At 32.7% G+C, this 18,007-nt stretch overlaps 2 protein-coding genes across 2 annotated transcripts; one reads left to right on the forward strand and one right to left on the reverse strand.

Moving 5' to 3' along the window:
• Positions 1-9: 9 nt before the first annotated feature.
• Positions 10-7,071, reverse strand: LOC133670155 (somatic embryogenesis receptor kinase 2). Its single transcript, XM_062090649.1, has 11 exons — positions 6,514-7,071; positions 5,582-5,714; positions 5,385-5,456; positions 3,519-3,662; positions 2,951-3,022; positions 2,764-2,835; positions 2,569-2,681; positions 1,635-1,766; positions 1,219-1,560; positions 633-1,027; positions 10-534 (listed from the first exon to the last, which is right to left on the reverse strand). Exons 1-11 carry the CDS (start codon positions 6,605-6,607, stop codon positions 220-222), a joined length of 1,884 nt encoding a protein of 627 aa, XP_061946633.1. The 5' UTR covers positions 6,608-7,071; the 3' UTR covers positions 10-219.
• A 7,825-nt stretch (positions 7,072-14,896) lies between these two features.
• Positions 14,897-15,815, forward strand: LOC133668981 (uncharacterized). The gene is made up of 2 exons (XM_062088997.1): positions 14,897-15,182; positions 15,507-15,815. Exons 1-2 carry the CDS (start codon positions 14,967-14,969, stop codon positions 15,600-15,602), a joined length of 312 nt encoding a protein of 103 aa, XP_061944981.1. The 5' UTR covers positions 14,897-14,966; the 3' UTR covers positions 15,603-15,815.
• The last annotated feature ends 2,192 nt before the right edge of the window (positions 15,816-18,007 follow it).

Here is an 18,007-nt window from a genome sequence, read left to right on the forward strand (position 1 = left end):
CAGTAGACAAGATTGAACTGCATAGGCTGCATCTAAATGTCATTGATTCCAAATGTCGGCAGATGACAAATTGCAGTTCAACAAAGCGACTTGTATGCACAAAAGGTAATGAATAGAATAATGCATACTGGACTTACACGAGCTTAATCAGGATACATTCATCAAATCATAAGAAAAAAAAAAAAAGGGGAAGTATTCTCTCTTGTAACTGTGCCAGGGTCACCTCGGACCAGATAATTCGACTGCATGTAGATTTTCTGTGGAGTCAACAATCCAGTCAGAATTAGGATGAGGAGCTAATTCCACCTCCTGACGTAGAACTTCAACCTTTTGCCACTCATCCCATCTCTCTGCCAAACCATCACCTTCAAGCATTCTCACCACATCCGACATCTTAGGCCGCTCCATTGGGGAGCCCTGGGTGCAGAGCAGGGCAACCTGGATTAGTTGCTCCACCTCAGCTTCCACATATTTGTTTTGGAGATCAGGATCGACTAGCATTTCTAGCCTTTTCTCCTTGAGAAGTCCTTTTACCTGAGACAGTATCAAGTGCATAAGGTACATGAACAGACAACTACACAATACCTCGACAAAAACATAAATAAAATAAGAGCACAGTGAAATGTGCATACCCAATCAAGTAACATGACATCGTCATCATTTGCCAGCCGGGCAAGGTCAAAAGCCCTCTGTCCAGTAATTAGCTCCAGAAGCATGATTCCATACCCAAAAACATCAGTTTTCTCAGATGATTTACCAGTAGATAGGTACTCTGGAGCAATGTGTCCTATTGTACCACGGACAGCAGTGGTGACATGAGTATCCTTGTAGTCCATCAATTTTGCCAGCCCAAAATCCCCGACTACAGCCTCGAATTCCTCGTCCAACAAAATATTTGCAGCTTTAACATCCCGATGAATAATCTTTGGGTCACAATGATCATGCAAATAAGATAAACCCCTTGCAGATCCCAATGCAATTCGCTTTCGCGTTGGCCAATCTAGAGGAGGCTGTGAAGGTGGGCGTTCTACAAACATACATCCATGGAATGGTTAAGACAACATACATCCATTGAATGGTTAAGACAACGCTATAATGGTGGGCACAAAAGGTAGTATCAACAGGCACAAAGACCGATCAACCTATCTGATTATCAAAACAAATTGTGCCAAGGCAGTTAAAATATCAAAGATAAATGTCAATGATAGCAAGCTTTACCCCTCAAACATGATGCAACACTTCCATTAGCCATGTAGGGATAAACAAGCAGTCTTTCAGTTGGTGTCATGCAAAAGCCACGTAACCGGAGGAGATTCCGATGCACAGCCATGCTTATCATCTCTACTTCTGTTTGAAACTGTAGCTCCCCTCCAGGTGTACGCTCTTCTTTAAGTCTTTTTACAGCCACCAGTGAGCCATCTGCTAGACGTCCTTTGTAAACCTTACCAAACCCTCCTCTACCCAGAATATTTTTGTTGCTAAAGGTATCCGTTGCAACTTGTAATTCTCGCAGAGAAAACCTTTTAAGCTGTCCTAGATGAACTTCAGGATCCTCTTCAGCTGCAAAGGAATATAAACATACTTAATCAAACCATCCTACAAGTCTAAAATCTGTTTTCAGTTAATACACTAACCAGGCACATCAAAGAAGAATTCTTGAGGTTTCCTCCGACGCCACCAAGCAAATGCCAATGCTGGGGCAGCAAACAGTAAGGCTGCACCAGCTGCAACTCCTCCAGCAATTGCTCCAGTGGCACTATACCCTCCTGAAGTTACATGCATAAAAAAGCCCAAAATTAGCACAGGATATCAAATTCTAGACAAACTATTCACTTGTAAACTGAATATCGATCAAAAGTTAATCAAGTCAGACAATACATTTCATTTTCACTGATTATTAACAATAACATTAAGAAATGGTAGTTCTGCCTATGGCAGGTGACACCTTGATGCCTTTGCAGACAAAAGAGATGAAGCTTCCAACTGGTTTTCCATTACAGACTTGCCCACAAAAAGAAAACTAAATCAAGGAAAGTGAAAAACAAGAGATAAAAAATTATGGTTTCTTTAGGTGATGGAATTGGCAGTGTACAACATGTTTTAGACAACAATATCCATATCAGATTATAAATTTCTTAAAATATCACTGCATTAATCAAATGGGTTTTATAACCACAATTAAATCAATTTCAATTAATTTAAAACCTACAAGTTAAAATGTGTAGCATTATATTTTTGTGTAAGTAATGTTATATCAAGTATTAAATATTCTGGCCACTGTGTACAACACGAGAAATGAACAGGAAAAATAAAAAAACCTTCATATTGATACAGACTATGCAGACACAAAATTCAGGAGTATTTTTAGCAGTATGCATAACTTGGACCACGCAACAGCTCACATTGACCATGCAATGCTAGAACAATGAACTTTGAGCATAAAAATCCCAGGTCCAGTTCACATGCCAAAAATGATGACCAACCACGCTGAAGGGTTAAGAAAAAACTACAATGGGAGAGCATGCACTACACTTTTTAAGTTCAAACTAAAAACAAACAGCAGATTACCTGGTGAAGAAATTGGAGGTGGTGGGACAAATGGAGGAGGGGGAGAAAATGGAGGAGACCCCGGGCAGGGATGACCAGTAACTGGTCCACACAGATCCAAGTTGTTAGCAAAACTGAAAGGGAAAACGAAGCTTTTCAGAAGAGATTTCAAAACCAGTGTATTATAGACAGGTAATGCTCTGATGATAATCAAACCTTATGGGAGTGAATAGTGAAAAGGAACCATTATCTGGAACCACTCCAGAGAGGCGGTTGTTTGAAAGATCCCTGCATTTCGAAATGAAAAAAATAAGTAAAAATCTTAGTCTTGTATCGCAAATGATTACTTTGAAAGAGCAAGAGATAATTCTTCATGACAGGTAGAAAATAACTTGGCACTCACAGTACTTGAAGAGCTGAGATATTAGTCAATGACATTGGAATTGGCCCCGTCAAACTATTGTTATTAAGCCGACTATCCTTGCACCAAACACGCCAAAATAAATAAATAAACAAGATCTAAAATCAATCAAGAGAAGCAACTCACATTAGCATCATAAACATATACCATAAAAGTCTATTAAGGTCAAGGATATAAAAGCCATGTGAAATAATGAATTTGCACGATTGATTGGGCATGCAAGTGCAGATGCAGGTTAACAGCACTTGTGTGCATGTCTAACATGAAGCAACTGCAATTTTTCATTTGATGACTCCTTAGATATGGCTACAGCTCAGAGATTCTGGCAGTTCAATAGAACCAAGAGCCAACTAATAACTTCATTTTGTTTTCTTTTGCAGTGTAATAGCTCAAATGACCATTCAATCAAACATTAGTCATCCTACAACAATGTACACATAACAAAAAGCATGACTAGTAATGGATAGGAATAAAGAATAGATAGTATATAATGACAATTTGGAAACTACACAATAAACATTGAGACTGTCTATTATAGGAGCATACTTACAGGAATCGCAATTTTGACAGCTTGCCCAAAGTGTCTGGAATGGGACCAGTAAAACTATTCAAGTAAAGATCCAAGCTCACCAGGGTAGTCAAATTTCCAAGATCACTAGGAATTGGTCCGCTTATGTTATTACTGTAGAGTTCCCTGTAGCAAACAATTTGGCTTGGTGAATCATGAAAGGAAAAATTAAAGATAAGGAAAGATGCATCGACAACAGATTCATGAAACAAGATTTAACAAACTGCTACGGGTCATTTTCCATAACTAGATCAAGCAGGATATCCTTTTTCATCTGTTCAAGACAAAATACATCATTGCTAAATTTGCTCGAAACAGTTTCCAAATAGCTATTTTGCGCCTTTTACCAAACAATTCTCCATGTCTTGATCCACATGAGATGATGTTATATTACACTATCTAATTTACATACACCCAACTATAACATCGAGGCATGGAGCTAATGCAAGATCTAGGATGAATATCACAATGTAGCCATTTAATCTTGTTCTGCTAGATCAAGCAGCAGAAACAGTGCCACAAGTTTTTGATACATCTTCTAAACAAATTTTCAGTCGTGGAATACATTTGGCCACATTCAATCTCACTGACCAAAGCTAAAAGCACACAGTTTCATGCCAGAAAAGCATTAAATCCTTTTCCTGAGACCTTAGCACATACTATTGAGACTTTCCTATGCTCAAAGATGAGCATCAGTACATGTAAGATTGTTCCGTGAAAATCTCAAGGGGCCCTAGCTAGGTACAATGCTAAGATTTTTGGGATTGTAGCCATGGAGAAACAGGGCTTGAGTCTTGGGAACAAGCGCTTCCAGCAAAATGCTAAGATAGTCTCCAAATTCTTCCTCCCAGGATACCACTTCAGTGGAACAATACCCATGAAATGCCTTCTTTTTTTCTTCTTTATAACAAGATAGCATTTCACTCATTGTGAATGGAGTTATAATTAAGTGATGGGTCATCCAATACACAGAACAGGGGCTCAGAACATAAAACATTTCTTACTTTCTGCTGACTTGCAATAGGAAATACAAGTTTCACTCAACCAGACAGCTGACTACATGTGCGTTAGATTTAGTTAGACCACTGGAAATGCTAACATAATTGGAAATATCCAATTCTTTCACAGTTCATTGTTCTGTCTCATGGGCTCCATAGTTTTAGTGAAAAATCTTTGGTTGCAACAGTCTGTCAAGAGAGCACCATCATCTGCATGCTTGGAAGTGAGAAAAATATCTACCCATATAAACAATCTAGATAATATTTCCAAAATCATTGCCCACTTGGAAGAGTATTGAGAGCAATATCTCATGCTGCTCTTTTTTTTTTGTCATCACATCTCCCATCCTTATAATGCAACCTCTTTAGGAGAACTAGCCCCGGCAAAGAATGCCGTCAACCCTTTCCAATTGACCTATGAACTTTCATCCAACCCATACGTCTGACATGAACTAGATCCTTTTCTACCCCAGTGAGGATATAATAACACAATATCTTCGAGAGCAAATGAAGCACTTGCTACTAATGTCATTCAAGAATCTTTTTTTAACTCGGAAAAGAATTGCTAAACTGTTCAACATGGAAATACATCTACACTTAAATGTATATGCACTAATTCCAAAATCATATTTTTCCAGAAAGAAGAAATAAACTTTTTGATGATTTCAGAAAAATATATTTCTGGGGAATCAACATTATTCATTTGACAAAGAAATGAATGCTTGAGAACATTTATTTGTGTCTCCAAATGCAACTGGATCTGTAATATTGCACTTCAAAATCCCCTTTACAAGAGCAAGAGAACTGGTGCAGTGCACAAATGTATTCAAAATCAGAGAGCAGGACTTACAAGTATTGCAAGTTCTTAAGCAGGCCAAGCTGTGGAACAAGCTGACCAGATAAAGCAGCATTTCCAAGATCACTGTGCAATTAAGAAGAAATATCACAGCCTGTATTCCTCAGGAATGCTTAAGTAAGCTAATACGTTTGTAACAAGTTACATCATAAGCTTGTTCTTGAGGAACACCAAAAGGGCAAGAAGCTTACACTCTTATAACACTATTATCATTGTTACAGGTGACATGAAACCACGTGCATGGGTTGACAAGGGTAGGATCCCAACTCTGCAGGACATTGTTTGGATCATTCAAATTGCTCCTCAGGCTATGCAAAGCATCACCTGTTTTCAAGCAAGCAAACCAGTTAAGTTAGGGGTTGACAACTGATAACAATACACTAGTTAAGGCACACTATATACAGAGATAAGTCAATGAGGTATAGGGACAATGAGGCTGACCCTTGCTTCAGGGCATTTCATCTATAAACATGAAAGAAGAAGAAAAAAGAGATTTTTTTCTCAAAAAAGAAGAAGAAAGCGCAGGGTTTAAGGCAGAAATGCACCAAATGTGCAAGACAGGAATCATCTCACAGTAACCATCCATTCATTATCTAATGTATATGGAAGGATATACATCCACAACAAAATGTATCTCAAAGCGAGTACAGATTCTTAAAGCATTTGATAAATCCCTCTAGATATATAAATTTTAAAGTGGAGAACAAAAAGGCAATGTCTCAATAGGCAAATTCTCAGGTACACATAAAGCCATTTCAACTATCATCTTAATTCTAAAAAGTAATGAACAGTAAAAACTAACATAGAATCTTTAACTCTTGAGCTAAAAGATCAACAACCTTTACCTCAAATTTCATCACACATTCAAATTCACCATCAAAAGCAATAAATTGAAGAATTCAATGAGATCACCAGTACCCATTATCAAAGTACTTTACTCGACCACAGAAACTCATCCTTCACTCACCAAACAATTAATGAAAGCAAAAACAAAAACCCATTTTCACAAATCAGCAAATATAGCAAAAAAAAAACCGGGATCAAACTCAAATTTTCCAAAAAAGAAAAAACCTACAAAACTACAGTACCAAAAAACCAGTAAATGCGCGCAGAAACAACACACCTTCCATATTACCCAAAACCAGCCATACTGGATGCAGCAGCAACGCCAAGATCAACAACCACAGAAAAAGAAAGTCCCCAACTTTCCTCTCCATAACCCACCAAAGCTCTTGAATTTAATCTCTCAAGCTCCTCAGATCCAAACAACAACAAACCAAAACCCAACTCACCATTACATAGGCAATCAAAAATTAAAAAATAAGACCCTCAAAACCCCTAACATTCCATTTTCTCTTTCATCTCCGTGACAACAACAAAAACACTAACAACCCCACCATTTTTCTCCCTCTAAAAACTAACCTGATCTCTCACGCCCCATTATACCTCACTTCAAAAAGGTCACAACTTTATGACAAGACCACAAAACCCACCACAAAAAACACAACAACAATTACCAAGTCGAAAAATTTCAAAGCATTTTCGGTTCACTACCACTTCACTTTCTTTTTCGTAATAATGGTAACTAAAAATGAAAGGAAATATAAAAAAAGGAAGCTCTCCTTTTCAGCTTAATGAGTGAAAGTGTGCGCTTATCTATGTTTATTCATTACACCTTTTTTTCTTCTCTTTTTTTAATGGTTTCCTCTTAAGAGGAGAGAGATGTAGCGTTGCCCGGACAGGGAGCTGAAGGTACCCGTTGCCCGAACGCAGTCAAAAACAGCATTCGCGCTATATCGTGGACAGTGACGTGACCCCCAAAAACACCGTTTTTCTGTCAATACATTTTCTTGGGGTAAGGTATAAATTTGTCCTTGTGCTATTAAAGTGGTAAGGCTTTGGTCCTTAATTAGGTTTTAAGGACATATAATTCTACTAATTTCTAATTACCTTTGCATCAGTCATCATAATTACTTGATTTGTTAGCCCATCAACCTCAATGGTTTTATCCCCATCATAAATTTCAATACCTTAACCTTAATTAGATTGCAAAACCTTTGATCAAGTAAATTGGCCCTCGGAAATTTAATTTAAGAGTAAACAAGATTTTCAAAGCAAGCAACATTAATCATGCAAGGGTTCAGAGCAACTGTAAAATTGCACCCCTTTCACCTAATCAGAGAGAGATTATTATACATTAATGAACAAATTCATCAACACCAACACCAACACATGCGCATGATCAATAAACATAAATCCAAACATAAGTATTGTCGGAAAAGAAAAGGTATGATTTTGTACTCCAAACAGCTATGAAGCGGGATGCGTCTATGTTCGTCCACAGACTCGATTGATGAAATTTTTTGTCGAGGGACCAAACATTCGGTGCCTTAATAATTGGGGGATAGATTTACACTTTTGCATAATGTTTTGGTTTGGACATGTCAAATATTCGGTCCGAAGGGCGTGATAAAGGCATGAGAGATTGTATCTTTGGTATAATAGCGATGTGTGCCCGTGTGTGTGTTTTATTTAAATAAAAAACAAAGCGTCTTCTTTTCCGTTTGAAGGGGTATAATTTTTATCTTTTTTTAAGAAACGGGCCCCTTCTATAACGGAGTACGTCTATTGATAGAACAGAACAACCTTTGTGTTCCTTGTTATTTTTTATTATTATTAATACGGATTTTCAAATCAATTTATATATATATATATATATATATATCCAAACAATTTTATAAATTTTAAAGTTAATAATTATATAAATTTTTAATCATTTTAAAATTTCTTGAATTGAAGTACTCCAGTTATATTTCTAATTTTTTATTTTGTTAAGCTGGAAGAAGACACAAAAGAAGTAGGGTTATGAAGAGGGTGTCGGCCTACAAGGGACTGTACTTGGATCTTCTGTTCTTTTAAATTTGTGGGGGCAATATGCCCTAACAATAATAATGATAATAATAATAATAATAATAAAAAGGATGGATCTTCACTTCAAAAACCTAATGGTAAAAAACCCAGCAATCAGAACTTCGAAGACTGGCCCCTTGAGGAAAAAAGGTGACTAGCTTTTTCTCTTGTTTAATTTGTTTTTGTGCATGTGTTTTCTGACTGGAGGCTAGAGAACGAAAGAGGATAAATCCTTTGTTTCATATTTTGCAAGTGATCAAGTTTAGAAACAAAATATAATAATTAAAATGAAAATAATACACAGGAAAAATAGTACTCTTGGAGGTTGTTCGTCCTTCTTTTATAATAATTTTGACTTCCAATGAAACTTTTTGAAACTCCCTGCTTCGTGTTGTCTATATTAGTTATAAATGAAGCATCACCAGACTCCATTGACAAAATATTTCATCTTTCCTTGTTATTTTTTGATGAGTGTTTTTTTTTTTTTAAAGTAAAGGGATTAGAAAGTGATAAAAATGAAGTATGAATTAAGGTTTTCTTTTATCATGTTTTGTAATATAATTATAATTGTCATACCCCTCATTAAAACTTGACATCAAGACAATCCTTTCTAGACGAGTTAAGAGGTCTTTGGTTGAATAAGGAGTTGCTTCATAATATTATGATTACTAAAAACCCTAATTGATCTTTAGAGATTCTAGAAAAAAAAATTGGTTGGTTAAAGAAAATATATTAGTACTTCTGATATGCCTTATCTAAGATAAGATACATCATTTTTATTTGTGGTTGTTATGGTCTGATGATATTTTAAATCCTATTAATCTATTATAACAGGATTGCTATGATGAACAAACCTTAATTTTATAAGTCAAGAACTTGGTCTAAAGAACCATAACTAGAAATCCAAAAAGATTTAATGATTTTTATTTTTTTTATCTTTTATCTTTTATATTTTGGATGCCCATAATTCTTGTACCATGAGACATAAGTTGGAATAACTCTAATTACTGTTGAGGTTTCTTTTAGAACGAACTTTGAATTTTTGACCACTGTATCATTCCAAATAATATTTTAGATACAAAAACTTCTTGCAATTTTTATTTTTATATTAAAAGTGAATGAGTTGTATTATTTCTGATAATTTTTTGGATATTGAGCTTTAACAATTTTTTATTGAGCTTAGTCTTTTGTAAGTTTTTTTTTAACAAACTTAAAAATTAGATGCAATACCAAACCAAATTGAATTACATGAAACCCGACACGATGCCAATACCTTTAAATTTTCACACTACAATATCTGCAAATTAATTCATCAATGTTTTCTACTTGGAAACAAATTGAATGATTCACGCATTAGAATTACTCAATATCAGACCTACTATTATAGGGCATGCATGGCAATGAGCAATGATGGGTCGGTCTTCTGAAATGATGTGTTGAAAAGAGGGTTTGAGTATAATTATAAAGTTATATTCATTTAAAGTATAATTAAATCATGACTTCTAATTAAATTCTTTAATTGGATCAAAATTAATTCTTAAGCGTAATAAAATTTTTAATCTGGCCAATGATTAAATTAAATTGACCTATTAAAAACTAATTATATCATTGAGCTTAATTTTTATGTAAATTCATCCAAAAATCATTTAATTTGACCTAAAATCCACATTATTTCTTTATTTTTGGTACAAAATGGTTCGATTAGGCTCCTAATTTGTCAAAAAATTTCAGTTTGATTTTTTTTATATATTTGGAACCTCCTCAACCTACTTTTATCAAAATATCAGTATTCTTGCTATTATTATTATTTTTTATTTTTTTTAAAAGGATAAATTTTAAAAAGTAACCTAAAAATAGTTTACGACACCTACTATTTAGATATAAAATAAGATTTTCTTAACTTGCAATACCTGCAACCCAATACCTTTAAATGAAAATTTTCCAACAGACTTGGAACTTAATTTTTCAAAAGACTTTTACATGATAATCTACGAAAAAATCTCAACAACAACAATAACCAAAAGATCCTGCAAAGCATTAATCAATGTTAGAAAATAATATAAATTATATCTTGGGTTTTATCTAATAGTTTAAGCTATTGAGTTGACATGATTTTTTAATATGATATCAGAACCTTGATGACCAAGTAGTCACAAGTTTGAATCTCATTATCCTCATTTAATTGATAAAAATTAAGTACAAAATAGTAAAACCCTCTACAAATTTCAAGTTTAAAGAACTAATTTTATCTAATAACTTAAACTATTGAAAAATAAAAGAAGAAGAGATTTCTAATACCGGAATAACAATAGTTTAAGCGTATTGAGATTCTAATGAGAACAATAATTTTGTAAGTGAGATTCTCCATTGACAGAGCTGTAAGTTGAATTAATACCTGAATAACAAGTTATATTATCTGCTAGCTATCCCTTCTCAGGAGTAGGTAAGGGTAGATTCATCTGTGTCATGTCTCTTTAATAATATTTCTTACCTTATGCGCATCCAACTTACCTTCACAATTCACAAGTCAACCTGTTCGTGCCATGCATGCTGTTTATTGATTATAGTTTGCTGATAATAAGTTTTCTTTCAAATATTGGGCAAATAATCTCGTATGTTTAGTTGAAAAAACTAGCTGGAAACCATCTTTCAATATTTGATCATAAAGTAATTAAAAAATAACTAAATATTTTGAGTTATTAAATTTACTTCGTCTTTCGTGAGCATTGACATTAAATTTGTTTTCTATATATACATGAAATCCTATTTTTATAATACAATTATAACTCGTAAGCTGACCTTGTAATTTTCTTGGAGAATAATGTTGTGTAGCTGACCTTTTGTGACCTTGGAGAATAAGAATCCTTTAGCCAAAATATAACTCGTCAGCTGCCAGATTGTCTTTATAAAGTGATCCTTTCTGTGGGGATTCTATTAAAAAATGAACTCATCAGCAATTGAGTATAGTATGAATGCTTCGATGAGCTAAGAAACTTTAATGTTTCTGAACCTGCCGACTCCATCATTCCCAAGATAATCATTAGGTTACTCTTTGACATTCATGGTAACATGGTACCTCTGGTCTTCCTTGCAGGAGGTCGGCATTCTCTCTCTCCTGACTTAAATACAGGGTACATGTCTTTTACGTACGAATGAAATTGTTCTTCAGATTTATTTTTGTTATACAATGCCCTTAGCATGCACCGCAAGAAAACATCACTGCACAGTAAAGTTTTTATCTATTTTTCTAATCACCCTTCTGCCGTTGCTCTTGATTCTTAGCATCAGTTGTTCAAAGTATATGGTTAATTAAATGCAATGTTAAAATATAATTCTTGATCCTAAAGGAAGAGGAATTCCACAAATCACACTCGAATTGAAAGAACTGTTCTACCATTGACGTAAGAAATGACCACAGACATGGTGGTCTTGAATTAGTAAACAGCCTGCAACTGGTTTGATATAATGTCAAAATATTATAGTCATCAAAACTTGGGGCGACTTCGAAACTTTGATTCCTACGCAGAGAAGAGGAAGAAGAAATGTAGCGTATTCAGACTTCTGACGAGAACATTAGATTTTTTAAGTGAGATTCTTCATAGACAAAGAGCTGCGATCCCAGTAAGAAGAATTTTTAATACTAATAGTCTAATATACGATCGGAGTAGGTGTAAAAAGACAAACAGAGAAGGGCCATGGCATGATGTATTATCATCTGACATCTCCTCCCAGGAGTAGGTAAGGGGTAGATTCATCTGTGTCATGTCTCTTTAATAATATTTATTACCTTATGACAATTCAACCTATTTACTTTGATACCCTCACGACTCACGAGTGACAATTCAAGCTGTTTGTGTAGCATGCTGATTGATTATAGTTTTGCTGATAATAAGTTTTCTTTCAAATATTCTATAACTAATAATATTATATATTTTAAAGTCTTTGTTAATATATTAATCCTTATATATAAAAAATATTTTTGAGTCATTGTATTTTCAGTTCTTTTAAACTGAAAAACTTTTTATAATTTTTTCATTTAAAAAAAAAAACACTTTCTAATAACACAAGTGAAAAATAATTAACTTAATCAATTCCTTAATTAAGGTCTTTTATTCATTGTGGCTGGAACCTAGACAATTAATAACAATTATTTCAAAGATCTCAAGGACGACTAGCTAGTTCCTGAAACTATATACCAGCTAGCTTCATTAATATATACACAAACTAGTTTTGTAGAATAATATATATATACCATAATGATATTGTAAGGTAAAATTAGATAGATGATATCCGTACAAACACATATAGACAACATATATGGGTTAAATAATCAGATGAAATTAAAGGGGTGTATGGTAATGTTGAATGATTAAAAGGTAATTCCATTTAAATCAATTCTTCATTATTAATTAATAAGCAATAACTCAATATGTTCTCCATTTCTTAAAAGACTTGAATTCGAACTTCTCATTTGTAAAAAAATAGAAAAAACTCCATTAGTGAGCATTGTTTCAAGTAATTAATTAATTAGGTCATGTCTTAAGAATGATATGCATTGTATAATTTGCGTTGGAAGTTCCTCATGCATGCAAATTAAAAACTTTTCCATTCAACTTTTTCATTAAGAGAATTAAAAAGAAAGCTAAAATACATCGGAAAACACTTAATATATCTCTTTATTTATTGTGCATTGCAATAGTATAAATTGATGATTTTATCATCAAAAAAACTTTTAATAATAGGTATAATGGTCTTTTTCTTTGATTCATTTATTATTTTAGAATTATTAAGAGGTGTCTAGGTCTTTTCATTAATTTTTTAGACAATAAAAAGACTTTGGTGCACTTAAAAGTAAATAATCATTTAACTATCTAGGGTTTTTTTAGGCATTTCATATTTTTTGCTACAATATTAATCAATTATCCTTGGATTCAAAATTTCAAAAGCTTTACTTGAGGGACTAATTTGTAATTTCACAATAGTTTTTTTTTAAAAAAACGCAAAAAGCTACTTACATATACGTTGCATTTGTCAGTTGCTCCACTGTTTTCCGGAGGCATATGTGGTTGATTCTGATGATTAAAAACATTATTTTGTCTTGTTTTTCAATTTGTTTTGGCCTCCTCTTCCTTTCTATATGATGTATGTAGTCGCACGGGCCCTTAATGTGTCGTTAAGATTCTTTTTTTTTTCTTTTCTCTTTTCTACTAGAAATCCACGCTAGGATCTCCATGTTTCATATCAGCTCTTCAATTTATTTTTCTTTAGATTTTGTCCTTTATTTTTTTATTTCTATTTGTTTTATTTTAATTCATTTCTCAAATTTTGTTTTTTTTTCAATAGTATCATCTTTTAATTTTTTTGTTTATCGAATTTAGTTTTTATTCTTTTAATTTTTTTAATTTAAGATAATTTTTGAGTTTGTTTTCTTTTTGAATTTCACCCCTTCATTTGTTTTTCTCCTTTCATATTTGATTTACATTCTTTTTTTTTTGCCCTCTTGCTTTGGTTAGTATTTTTATTTGAGATTTTTTTTCAATTTCATCATTTAGTATTAAATTGGTCGACAATTAAAATTCTTAATTGAACCCAGGTTTTTAATTTCATGTGTTGCAAATTTGAATATTAAGCCTAGTTTAGAAGATTAATCACTTGAATCAATTAGTATGGGTTGAAACAATAAATTTACCAGTTTTTTATATAATGGCTTTCATACTCGTCCTTCTTCGTTTATTATGGATTAACTATTTTTTAATTGATCGAGGTTATTGCTGTCTTTTTTATTCATTTTTTGCAAAATTAAGTTACTATAATGTCCATAAATGCAAAACAACACTTAACTTGGGTCTAAGTTTTTTTTTTTTTTCACTTTTAAAGCTTGACTTAAGTGGCTTAATTATCATCTTAAAGGCAATTTGATCTTTTAATTAATGTTGATAATAATAAAAAAAATTATTTTATTTTTTTTCCTATTTCATCTATTGATGTTCAATTGATTGAGAAATAGACTTCGTGAATGGTTTTTTTTTCTCTGCTTTATTTAGGGTTATCGTGGTCTTGAATAAACGTCTATTTTAGGTTTGATGATTAAAATTGCGAGCATCTAATTTTTATCATATAATTAAGTAAAAAATATTTTAATTTTTTTTTAATCAAACCTAGCTAATAAGTTCATGAACCAAGTTTCGTGTGAGCGAGGTTATCAAATGTGCTATCGTCTCAATATTTTTTTTAAGTTGATTAATATTTTTGATGGTCATCCAGCTTTCCTTTAAACCCATTAAATCAACTAATTTATATTAAGTTAGTTTTTATATGATTTAATTAAAAACTCATGCTAAATAAGAAATAGATAAAAAGATTTCAAAATTTATTTACTTGCCTAGATTAACAGCATTGCCAAAAAAACAAAAAAAAAAACCTCCACTCTCCTAGTTTTCTTTTTTACAATTTACATTTAATGGGCTAGTTCATATTAGATTTGGTCATAAAAGGGTGCATACACGTAAATAAGAGGAGACAAAAAGGGGGACAGTTTCGTACTTTTGTCAACGATAGTCATGATACAATACATTCACCAGACAACCATTGAGAGAACTATTTAACTAGGGCTGCTGACTGTTGAGGTTAGATCAAAGAAGAAGAAGAAGAAGAAGAAGTATCAAAATGGGTTCCTATCTCTCTTCCTTCTTTGTTGAAGCTCATAATGCTCTTCTACAGTTCTTGGGACTGGTTATTGTTGATCATCAAAGTAAGACCCAAGAAGGCTCGTCAACTTCCAGTTCAGAGAAACAAGAGGATGAAAAAGCCTCTGAAGAAAGCTCCCAAGATCCTCCAACAACAACAACCGACCCAAAAGCTGATCCTCCCACAGATAACTCTGTAATCTCTCTCTCTCTCTCTCTCTCTCTCTCTCTCTCTCTCAGCTTGTGAATCCAACCTGTGAAATGTGACTTGATCACATATATATCGATGTGATATTAAGCTTTTTTCTCATCTGTTTTGGGCTAAACAAATGGAGTAGTTCCTGAATTATCAAATCGGCATTAATAACTTAATTCCTCGTATCCAACAGATAAACTTGCATTCCAAATTAAATTCGTGTAGCACTAGTAATCTTTTTTTCTTCTTAAATATGACTCATGACTCATGATTATTAGTTCAACAGAATTATACCAGTTAATATTTTGTGTGATGTGCATATAGGAAGATCCTCCTGCAGTCACTGTAAGTGCTCTTGCGAGGCGGACTCCACCAGTAAGCAGCGGGAGCGGTGGTCAGATTAATTCCACCTCAGCTTAAGAATCGCAGAAGCTCAAAGATCTGTCGGTCACACCATGCTAGCTTTGCTACAGTCCAAAAAATCATCTTCTCTATATATAGATTTCACGAGTACTAGTTGTAATTATTGTGTGTGCGCTTAGGGATACTCTCTCAGATCTCTCTCTCTCTCTCTCTTGGGTGACATGAACTTGAATATTACATATGTTTAGGTTATTGTTTTGAGGCTTTAAATTTTCAGACAGCAAACCTTATACCTGCAACATCATAACTGCAAACATGACGCACTCGACACCTGACAAGGCTGTCTCTTCCATGCATTAATGGAGTCCATGCAACGGATCCCTTCATTTTTATGGGCTTAAAAGAAAAAAGTACTCTGTACTAAAGATAAGTGCAGGTCTTTCATTAAAGGAGTCATTTAATTCTTAACTTCAAATGTTTGACCCAACTAATCCACTATTAGGTCTATGAACAGCCTGATCATATGGCGATACAAAGATATAATATTAATTTGAGTTAGGTTATTATTATTTTAACAATAACACAATCATATTATTATATATGAGGTTATAAACATGGTTAGTGTTAATTGTTACTCTTAAGAAAGAGAGATAAACTTGCTGATAGGTATTTTAATCTGACCAATACAGTAAGGATGAACAATTAACGTTGATCTTTCCTTACATGAGATGTAAATCTTTTGTTATCTATCAAGAGATTATTATCACCTGAGTTAGAAGCTCATTGATATATATCACACAATCGAATTCAATTGTCTATATATTAGGGTTTTTTTTGGTATCTATTAATCGATCTATGGTCCCTTGAGACTTCCATAATTATTTTTTGCATGGACTGAGAGTGGTTACACTAGGTCACACTAGTCTTTGGACTGATGTCAACCCATCTTGAAACTTTTAAAAGAGGCCAGATGCAACAAAATATTAGAAATTGTACAAGTATAAAACTTAAAGCTATTTGTCCCGTGCTTTTGTTATGAGTTGAGTAATTTTAGTTTTTTTTTTTAAATGAATGTGCATGCTTTCTCAACGGGTTTGTGGCCATGAAAAAAAATTTCTAATAAAAAAAATTTATACACCCGTGTAATTAAATAAATCGATATATATATATATATATATATAAAAAGATGTTAATAATAAGTAAATACTAAATTGAAAAAGTCGAGAGATAGATGTACATTACGATATTTGATCTTATAATACATGTTATGTACCTAGTTGTGTTTCATAACTTTGTTTCTTTGAATAAATTTTTTTATTTAATAAAACTATTATCCATGCCTATAAAATATAAATAAATTATTGACGATAATCAAAGACTAAACTAAAAAAAATAAAGAGATAAATATAAATTAAGATATTTGAATTCACAACACAAGTCATATATATCATAAATTCTTTATCTAATCAAACAATAAAAGAATTGGCCCGGCTGCCACATGCCAGAGCAAAAAAAATATTGAATGCATGAAAAGAGTCTAGGCATTGCTAACATGTTTCTTAAGAAAACAAATAGATTTTAATCATAAATTCAAAATCGGTTGCGTACTCGATGATATTTTTATTTAATATTGAGATAAAAATATATTAGATTTATTTGGGTTAACTTATGAAATATGTGGAGATAATTTTGCAAAAATAAATTAGAAAGCTCAATCTCCAATTAACTCAATGTTAAAGGAAAAAAATGATAAAAAACGACACTCAATTAAAAAAAATAACCTAAGTGAACTCGATTCAACCAATTAAACTCGTGATATAAATCATGCATATAATCAAATTCATATTTTTTTTTATCTAAGAGATTAAATTTTATTTAATTATACGACAATGAAGAGAATGAGAATTTTTTTGTATGAAATAGTTTTTAAAAAGAAAAAGACTAGACGGGAGCATGGGATTGAGATTAAAAAAAAACTAGATCATTGATAGCAAAAGGTGAAATTGTATTTTTTTTTATTTTTAATTTCAATAAAAAAATAGATAATTGATAAAAAATAGTGAAATTATTATTTTTTAAATCAAGGGACAAAAAATGTATTAAACAACAAAATATAAAAAAAATAATCAGACGTTGTGGCTTAACCTATAAAACTTGCAATCCGAATCATGGACTTAATTGGACTCAATAATTATTTTTTAAAATTATATTTAATGTAAATATAAAATAAAAATTGAAAAAAGACCAAAAAAAGTTGAGCATTGTGCCAGCCTGCGTGCCTAGGCTTGGTTTTATTGTTTTTTTTTTATAAAAAAAATAGGCAAATAACATGTTGTTTATCAACCCAAATTCCAGCTATCACCGTGGTGACTAGAAAATTAGGTTTGTGGGGCCTTACCAACACTTTTAAAGCATCCAGAAACCAATTTATCAACCCAAAAAAACAATAAAAAAAATCAAAA

Source organism: Populus nigra, chromosome 12 (genome assembly GCF_951802175.1).
Source record: "Populus nigra chromosome 12, ddPopNigr1.1, whole genome shotgun sequence".
Classification (NCBI taxonomy): domain Eukaryota; kingdom Viridiplantae; phylum Streptophyta; class Magnoliopsida; order Malpighiales; family Salicaceae; genus Populus; species Populus nigra.

Coding starts and splice junctions, on each gene's coding strand:
- LOC133670155 (XM_062090649.1), bottom strand. CDS start 6,607: ATGGAGAGGAAAGTTGGGGACTTTCTTTTTCTGTGGTTGTTGATCTTG. Junction 5,715..6,513: donor GGTTTTGGGTAATATGGAAG/GTGTGTTGTTTC, acceptor GCTTGAAAACAG/GTGATGCTTTGCATAGCCTG. Junction 1,767..2,568: donor ACCTCCAATTTCTTCACCAG/GTAATCTGCTGT, acceptor ATGTAACTTCAG/GAGGGTATAGTGCCACTGGA.
- LOC133668981 (XM_062088997.1), top strand. CDS start 14,967: ATGGGTTCCTATCTCTCTTCCTTCTTTGTTGAAGCTCATAATGCTCTT. Junction 15,183..15,506: donor ATCCTCCCACAGATAACTCT/GTAATCTCTCTC, acceptor ATGTGCATATAG/GAAGATCCTCCTGCAGTCAC.